Raw genomic sequence first — 9,281 nt, forward strand, 5'->3', positions numbered from 1 at the left:
TACTGGTTGCATGTCAAATTTTATATAAATAAAAAGATAGCCAATAACAAATGAAAATAATAATTGTAATCTAATTCACTTGCAATGTACTTCGATAAAAAAATGTAATTCAACCCTATACACCTGATGCACAAAATAAAGAAGATGGTACGCAAACACTGAACTTTTTATTCTGCACCGCATTACACTTAAATGCCTTTTTTAATTCTTAAAATCGACTGTCTCACGAAAGCATGTGCATTGATATTATCCATTAATTAAAAACAACATATTGTTAGAATTAAACCAAGGCGCGTAGTCGATCATCCAAGGACCAAGCAATCACAAGAGGCACGACGCCGAGATTTGTTAACGAGGTTCATCGATATGGCTACATCCCCGGGGTTGACTACAGGTGCTCCTCCTCGTGACACTGCTACAATACCGCACAACAGCCCTCCGGGTGCCGGCAGTGGCCGTTGGCACTTGCTGTGTGCTTGTGCTATTATGTTGGCATATGTTACATCGTGTGTCTACCCTCATTATATATGAAAGGCCTAGGATACAAGTGTCCTACTTGGACACGACTCTATATTCACCTTGTACACTATATTCGACATAATTCCAACAAACTCCACCTTGGCGAATATTCTCCACCACCCTGAATTCGTCCATGTGTCAAACTTTCATGTACATTGGACTTGAGTTTATCCCATAGTATTGCTGCTACTCAAAAGACTCCATGCGACTCCACCTGCAACTTGTAGTCCCTCTTTTTCTTGACCACAGTCAACGTTCGAGCGAAATTAAGTTCACCATACTCTAGTTTGTGTTCCCAACTTTCAGAGTATCCATTCAATATCATCACAAACCGATCAGGCGATCACTGACCTGCGTGAAAGTGAACAATTCACATATTGGGTGTCACACATAAGGCCAACTCCACCGCACGGACGTCCGGTTTGGCCGGATTTTGTTCCTTTGGGGCGGCAATGGGTTCACCCCTGTCCGTTGGGTCGTGGGTGCGCCCAACACGCGGCCGCATCCCAAATCATGTCCCTGTTAGACGTGATTAAAAAAACAGAAAAACTAAAATAAAATGCCTAAAAAAGTAAATAAACACAAATAAAAAAACATAAAACATAAGTTAGGGTTCACGGCCACAAAACGTCCAGTTTCACGGTTCACATTGCCATAATTAACATAAAAAAATAAAACGGCCGTCGCTCGCACGCTCCTGCCGTGCTCGTCGATGCCGTCGCCGTCTTTAGTGGCCGCCAGTGTCGTCGTCGTCGCTGACGAGGTCGACGTAGTCCGACGGCGTCCAGAGGTGGGCCGGCGGTGCGTGGTAGATGAGGGCGGGCTGGAAGGCGGCAGGTGCCTGCACCACCTCCTCCCGTGGCGACGCCTCCCACTCTGGTGACCGCGGCGGCGTGGGGTACCAGTTCACGCCCCCCACGGCGTCTGCCAACTCCGGAGCTGTGCAAGACCAGCTCCACTGCTGGCCCACCAGGCCCGGGTGGAACGCAACCACCGGCGCCTCCTCCATCACCTCCTCCACCGCCACCATCTCCAGCTCGGAGATGGCGACGTTGCCGGCCGCAAAGAGGGCCATCGTCTCCTCGAGGCCCGTCCATTGCCGCTCATCGTGCGTGTTCATGGAGTCCTCCATGACACGTTACATGAGCCGGGCCTCCTCCTCCGCTGTCATGCGAGGAGGTGGAGGCGGCGACGGATATGGGGAAGGCGGCGACGGCGTGGGCGTGAGGCCGCGCACCCGCGTACGCCCGTGCACCTCCCGACGTGGCCGCCGCGGCCCCGACGCCGTGCCGGCAAAGTAGGAGGCGCGCCGCACGTCGTGCCCGTCCTGGAGCCATGTGTCCCAGAGCACGGAGTTGAGGGCGTACCTATTATCGTAGTAGAGGTCGTCGGGGAGGAGGCGGCGGCGGCGCTCGATCTCACCACGGCGCGCACGGCCGCTCATCGGGACCGGCGGGATTGGGACCCGATCGGCGGAGAGGTGCCAGTTGTTGGGGAGGTGGACGTCACTCCACGGGACCGGTGTCCGCGTCTCCCAATAACGTCGACATACGTCGGCGTTGAGGTACTGCCGGTCGCGCTCGCCGGTGGCCCTAGGGGCGATGGTGAATGGAGCAGGCGGGGCGCCCCGACAGGAGGTGCGCGGCGGCGATGCGGCCTCCTCTTTCATAGAGCCGCGGTGGCATCCCGAGGAGGAGCCGGCCTCGCGGTCGTGCTTCCCCTTGCAGCCGTGGTTCCATAGCCCCATGGCTGCGAGGCGGCCGGCGAGTTCGAGGCTAGGGTTTGGGGGTTTGGGGGTGTCGGGTTTCAAGGGGGCAGAGAGGGCCGGAGTGGGAAGTGTGGACGACGACCGGTCCACAGCTTCCCCATTTAAGAGGGACGGCGACCGTTCGCCTGGGCGGATGACAGGCAGGGCCGGCCGCGCGTGCGCATTGATGTTGGCGGGTGGGAGGTAGGTGGCCGCCTGGCACGCGGCCCCGACGCGGACGAGCGACACGTCCGTTTGTTGTCCACCGCGACCCAAACCCAGCGCATGTTTGCGCTCGAAATGGGTCGGCCCGGACACAAAATGGACCAGATGGGTCGGGGTCGTCGCGCGCTGGGCCGGCCGGTTTGTCCCTTTTATCCCAAACGGACGGGGCCGGACGGGATGGGGTCGCGCGGTGGAGTTGTCCTAGAGTTACCTAAACTCAACATCACCGCTCTTCCTTGACCACGTGTCTGAAACTTGAAGGAATTTCACTATCGCTTGTCCTCATCCCGCCAAATTTGCAATTGTCTCACCCCATGTATGACCACCAGAGCCTTGGCCCGTCTCCATGTCATGTGCGCGTCCCACGCCTCATCGCTATTACCGCATCGAGCCTCTGCTGTCCCGGTTGAGTCTCAGGGATGACGAGTTTCATGTTTCCATCAAAATACCGGGCTCCAGTCTGAATTACGTGTACCTCGCTTTCCCCCCTGAATAGGCTTCGACTCTCTATCGACTTACGTCGTAGCCCACAACTGGCACCAAGCGCCCGAGCAGCTGTGGTGCGGTATTGTAGCGGTGTTACAGGGAGGAGCGCCCGTAATCAATCCCCGAGGATGTAGCCATATCAGTGAACCTCGTTAACAAATCTCGGTGTCGTGCCTCTTATGATTGCTTGTTTCTCCGATGATCGACTAAGCGCCTCGGTTTAATTCATAGTCTTTAACTACAAGAATGACTGCACTACAATTCATCATTTCTTTGTTCCGAGCATTTCTACCCTGAATAGGAGATAATACAAGGAAAAACTTAAAGTATGCTAATGCGGTGTAGTGCCATCAGGCATGGATAAGTATGCAAGGAAAAACTCATGTTCTACCCCGAAGATGCATGGAACAACCAATAATAAAAAGATTAGGAAAATTATGCATCTTTGTTCCCCTTGATAAATCGTGTAACACTCTGAAACACAAAAAGATCATTACCCGTTGTCAACGGAGTAAAGAAAGAACAAATTATCTTCATACCCCTATATTTATGAAAAATATTTAGTCAACAAGAACATGTATACTTGCCCACTTCATTGCAAACCAACTCACGTGTGCATCAAGGTTATTTATTAATTAATGTAAAATATGCCTGTCATTTATCAAAGTTTAGAACCAAATGGACAACTACAAAGAAGCATAAATATTTTGTATTCCTTTTTGGTTTCCCTTACATATTGCGGGCAGCGTATGATACTTATCTAAAATACCTAAAGGCACAAGAAAAGCTAGTGAAGAATGAAGAAACTTAATCTAACCTCGCCCGATCTGGTGTATTTCCTTGAGCATCCATGCGAGTGTCTTCCCTCTTCTTCATACGCATGGGGCACTGGCAAGTTCTCCGAGGAGGACAGTAGCTCTCATCCACGACCTCCTTGATGTCCTTGGCGAAGTAGCAGGGTGACAACGTGGAATTGCTTGGTCGCTTGTGTGGGTGACCTCAGGGCGTCGCTGGTGGGAGGTCACAGACAAGCGTATGATGCCGGTGAAGGTGGATCTAGAGAACAAGAATTCAAACTACAATAAAAAACTGCGCACATATGTACTATATATGTCGTCCATATGTCTCAATTCAGATTACACGTGTCTTACCTACATCTCAATACCCACATAATGTTTGCTCGCTCATATTGTCCTCCTCGCCTTCTACAATTTTTCTGTTCATGTACGCTACCCTATCACCTGGTCAAAAAGCAATTACCGATTAGTGCAAAGGGATGACATAGAGAGGACAGAAAAATCACCGGTACAACTCCCAACCACATCTCTCCTAAATTCATCTCCATCACTGACCAAATACGAGTGAAAAAACGCCTTCTCCATAGCCTCTGAACCATGCCAGGTATAAACAGAACAACCACCAGTCGTCGCCTCCGCTTCCCCATCCACCACATATCATACAGAGCACTTTGAAATACCACATGATTCAGAGAACAACACGTACAATATTGAGAGAACTATGACATGATTCAGAGAAAAACCATCACATTCCTCGCGCGCCCGTCAGCGCACACGAAGCATGATTCAAAAGTGGTGAATTCAAATTTTGCAAAAAGACTGGGAGAAGTGCTAATGAAAGGGTACCGTGCAGGCTAGTTAGGGCGAGTCCTCTGGAAGGGGATACGTTCCATTCATGCTGACCCTCCTTTCTATCTCCTGAATAAATACCAACATCGTCAATGGATGTACATATTTTGTGGATTCACCATGCGATGCAAGATTTGAAGAAGAAAATATAGAGTGGGGCGCTGACCTTGCTGCTGCAGACTAACATAGATTGAGGAGGCAGTGGATGCGGGCTTCGAGTACGACGTCAGGATGATGCCTAGGTCGTTGGATGTATCCCCAACCATGGATCTCCTCTTCCTCCTTTTGATCATCTCCCGATCTCACAAGCACCCTTGCCCTAGGATACACGGACACGGTGCACGCGGGAAGATAAATAGAGCCACGCCCCCTACCTTGACGGATAACTGATGTAGAGGAGGTCAACGATGGCTGGATCTGGAGCATCGGCGGGTGGGGAGGCCATGGCCGTCGTGGCGCCAACTGAGACCCATGGCGGGGTGTCCTCGTAAGGGAGGCGGTGGCGCGTGGAGAAGGACCGGCAATGCATCTAGGGGGCGGCCCCCATGGCTTGCAGGTGGCATTGGGGCAATCGGGGGGAGGATGAGGAACCTGTGGCGTGCGTATGTGCCTATGCGGGTTCCGTCGTTAGGGGATGGATCGAGAGAGGATGTTTTTTTCCTTTGTTTAGCGGGAGGGGTGGTGGGATGAGACGAAAAAAAAGACGACGAAAAAAACCAGACGAAAAAAAAGCAAAGACTACCAACTCCTTCATTAGATTATTTATTTCCTAATTAATGTGATTGAGCGATTTTTTCTTAAAATCAATTTGTTTTCTAATTAGTGTGATTGAGTGATTTAAGGTAAGGTTAATTAATTTAGATTTGATCTTTAGAGATTGTTCGTGATTAATTCTATATTACTTAATAACTTATGCCAGTATGGAAAGTTCTGATCTGTTCAGATTTCTTTCGTTGTGTGAGAGGGTGACGCAAAAATAAACCGATGAAGTGGGGGAGGGGACGAAAAAAACCAGCAAAGGTGGGAGGAGGGACGAAAAAAATTCATGATAAGTGGGATGAAAATTAACCGCGAAAATTACCAACTGAGAATTAGGAGTAGAGATATTTCCTAATTAATGTGATTGAGCGATTTTTGTTAAAATCAATTATTTGTTTTTTAATTAATGTGATTGAGTGATTTAAGGTAAGGTTAATTAATTTAGATTTAATCTTTAGAGATTGTTCGTGATTGATTCTACATTACTAAATAATTTGCGCCAGTATAGAAAGTTCTGATCTGTTCAGATTTCTTTCGTTGTGTGAGAGGGTGACGCAAAAATAAACCGATGAAGTGAGGGGAGGGGACGAATAAAATCTAAAAAACCCAGCAAAGGTGGGAAGAGGGACGAAAAAAACCATGGTAGGTGGGACGAAAATTAACCGCGAAGACTACCAACTGAGACATTAGGAGTAGAGATTCTTAGTCCGCCATGCTATTTTGCAGGAAACTTCCTGATGTTTCTGTTAATCAACCCGCAGTTCACTTTTTAAGACAAATTTTCGCTTTCTAGAAATCATCCCATAAGACAATTTTAAGTAAGATTTTCACTTTTATAGAACCCCCCCCCCCCCCCCCCCGCGATATTTGAGTTAATCAACACATAGTACATATTAATTTTTTTGAAAATATATCCATATGTTTTACATCCTAACTCCAAATTTAACTTGTTTTATATGGAATTTGATTGAAAAAATGTGTAAAATCTGAATACGATGTTATTTTACCTGTTAACCATTTTAAAAATATTATTTAGGGTGCAACCTTAATCAATAGCGCATGATTCGTCTTTGTTTCGTACCAGTGCCGCACATGATCCATCTTTCTTTTATACCGATGCCGATCCGGATTGAAACTGAACACCTCAGCAAAACCAGGATGAGAGAAGAAAAAAACACCTATAACCACACATGCACGCCTCGTCAAAACCTCATGAAAAAAAATAGATTTATCATCTTATTCCGAGAGAGAGACGCCTTAGAATTGACAACATTCAAATGTGTTGTGATTGTGTGAGCATTGAGGCCACCTTCGGCGAGGGAGAGAAGGAGGATAAGTGGCAACACAGATGGAATGTCATGTGTTGCAATACAGGACATGGACCTATTAGAGTCTGGCGCAATGGTTATTGGATTAGGGAAGTGTGATATTTTCTTTCTCCCGTTGCAACGCACGGGCCCTTTTGCTAGTGTATTACTCAACTAAAAAGGTCATAAAATCAATCGCAGCTAGATCCATAGCAGCCGAAGGACGTGAATGATTCAAGTCATGGTTTTGCCTTCTCAATGAGCAAAATTAGCTATGCTATCACTAACCTTATTACCGAAAAGGCTTACGCCCCGCTTTATATATAAAGCAAAGATCAACATCATCCAGTACAAACGCATGCCGTCACCACACATGCACACACCCAAGGCAGGATACATAGGCGCTGAGCGCAGCAACACCGCCCTAGCACCACCACCGTTGTCGGTGTCAAAACCGGCATACCTCGGGGTAGGGGGTCCCGAGCTGTGGATCTAGGATCGATGGGAAACAAGGGACGACGAACACAGTGTTTACCCAGGTCCGGGCCCTCTCAAAGAGGTAATACCCTACGTCCTGCTTGATTATATTGGATGTATAGTATGGTTTACATAGTAGATCTACCTCGAGATCAGTATGAGCTCAACCCTAAGGTGATGGGGTGATGAATATATCCCCTCTAATGACTACAACCCTCGGTTTATATAGACACCGATAGGGTTAGGGTTACCAGAGATAGATTACAATAAGGGATAAAAAGATCCTGTCTATCCTTAACTTGGAGGACACACCACGGCTTCATAGATCTTCTGTAGCTATGCGGCTTCACCAGTTCGGCCCATATCCGTTGGGCCGATGCCCCGAGGACCCCTTAGTCCATAACTCCCTTAGTAGCCCCCGAACTAGCCTCCAACTCCAAGGCTTGTGTCCGGCATCTGATCGTCTAACAGTATTCGACTTGCGGGGCGAGTTCTCTGGTTCACTTCATCTATGTTCGGAGCCAGGTGATGTCCGGAATCTGAAACGTCAGTTTTACTTAGCAGCGACGGCAAAAACAAAAAACCGTCTAAGTATAGACAATGCCTTCATCTGACAACTCTTTCTCTTTCAATGAAGATTCATGTCCGGCCATAACGCCAAGCGGTTAGTATTTCTCGGAGCATGGCTCGAGGCCCACCCACGTTTGACACGTCTTATCAAGGTGGGGATCGTGCCCCGCCTTTCAGGGGATATGATCAATGATTTTGATTCCCCTTCCCGCACATAACGTTGCGAGCGTATCGGGAAGTGGAGAAGCCAACAGCGTGAAAAAGGGAGCTCCTGGCCTGTCAACAGCCTATAAAGGGGGAGCTACAATAGTCAACATCCCACGCCTTTTTCACTTTCCGCTCACGCAGACCCTCGGAGCTCCAGCACCCCTTTTCTCTGCTTCCACAGCAAATCCCACCCCGCCTCCTTTGACCATGGCCGGATCCGGCGCGAACGGTAAGTGGGAGGTCTCCATCATCACAGATGGCGACATCTTGAAGCTGAAGGAGGCCGGCTATCTGTCGGCCGACATTGCCCATCGGGCCCCTGAAGAGGGCCAGGTCATCCCCGCGCCCAAGCCGGGCGAAAGGGTCATATTCCTCCCCCATTTCCTTAGGGGGCTTGGATTTCCTCTGCACCCCTTCGTAAGGGGGTTGATGTTCTTTTACGGGTTAGATTTTCATGATCTAGCCCCCAACTCCCTCCCCCACATCTCTACTTTCATCGTTTTCTATGAAGCGCTCCTTCGAGTCCGGCCGCACTTCGGCCTATGGCTGAAGGTGTTCAACGTCAAGCCCAAAGTGGTCGGCGGCGAACATGCGGACTGTGGCGGGGCCATGATTAGTAAACTGACGCGGGTCGGGCCACTTTGTCAACACCGTCAGAATGTGGCAAAAGGAGTGGTTTTATATCACCGAGCCAAGGGATGCCGCTTGGGGAGCGGCTCCCGCATTCAGGTCTGGACCCCCTACCAGACTGGCCTCGTGGACCACCAAGAGCCCGGACTGGGGCTGTGTTGCCCACACGAAGGCGTTGCAGAAGCGCGTCGTCTGCATAATGGAGACGGGCACGAAGCTGGTCGATGTGGTCCAAATCATGCTTCACCGCCGGCTCCTCCCTTGCCAGGAGAGGGCCAAGCCAATGTGGGAGCATGAGCCCGAGGATCCGGCCACCGTGCAACACCTCTTTGGCACGACCCACGATAAAATATGAGGTCAGCTATTCAAGCCCCAGAAGGAGTGGCCAGTCGAGGGGAAGGACATCGGCGTTGACGCCGCGAACCTCCCAAAGGAGGTGAGTAGCATTCATCTTCAACGTGTATTTGGATATTCACACCGCATATGATTCGGCTTGAACCTCTATGCGGAGATTGCAGGGCTGACTTGCCAAGGTCGAGAAGATTAGCGGCCCAGCGCCACTGCCAGAAGAGCCCCGATCAGAGCAGCTGGAACAACGGCTAGTCGTGGTGCCTTACAAGGCGCCCGACAAGAAGGGCAAGAAGAAAGAGGTACTGGAGGCCAGGGAGGGCCTCCGCCACAGGGCTTGCCCGGGCAACCAGCCCGGAG

At 49.7% G+C, this 9,281-nt stretch overlaps 1 protein-coding gene across 12 annotated transcripts; it reads right to left on the reverse strand.

Moving 5' to 3' along the window:
- Window positions 1-344: 344 nt before the first annotated feature.
- Window positions 345-5,293, reverse strand: LOC123121449 (uncharacterized). Of its 12 annotated transcripts, none has more exons than XR_006459726.1 (5): window positions 4,790-5,278; window positions 4,330-4,692; window positions 4,129-4,218; window positions 3,795-3,987; window positions 345-1,038 (listed from the first exon to the last, which is right to left on the reverse strand). XR_006459726.1 is itself a non-coding variant. In XM_044541440.1 (4 exons), the coding sequence occupies exon 4, from the start codon at window positions 2,264-2,266 to the stop codon at window positions 1,658-1,660; it is 609 nt and encodes a 202-aa protein (XP_044397375.1). In that variant the 5' UTR covers window positions 2,267-3,987; window positions 4,133-4,218; window positions 4,621-4,692; window positions 4,790-5,293; the 3' UTR covers window positions 1,054-1,657. The 12 variants fall into 12 exon arrangements, 8 of the variants coding, with proteins under 8 accessions (XP_044397375.1, XP_044397374.1, XP_044397373.1 ...); XR_006459723.1 differs by having other exon boundaries at window positions 3,795-4,033; window positions 4,790-5,269; XR_006459725.1 differs by lacking the exon at window positions 345-1,038 and having other exon boundaries at window positions 3,671-4,033; window positions 4,133-4,218; window positions 4,330-4,443; window positions 4,621-4,692; window positions 4,790-5,279.
- Between the last annotated feature and the right edge of the window lie 3,988 nt (window positions 5,294-9,281).

The sequence above is a fragment of the Triticum aestivum genome, chromosome 5D, assembly GCF_018294505.1.
Source record: "Triticum aestivum cultivar Chinese Spring chromosome 5D, IWGSC CS RefSeq v2.1, whole genome shotgun sequence".
NCBI lineage: Eukaryota > Viridiplantae > Streptophyta > Magnoliopsida > Poales > Poaceae > Triticum > Triticum aestivum.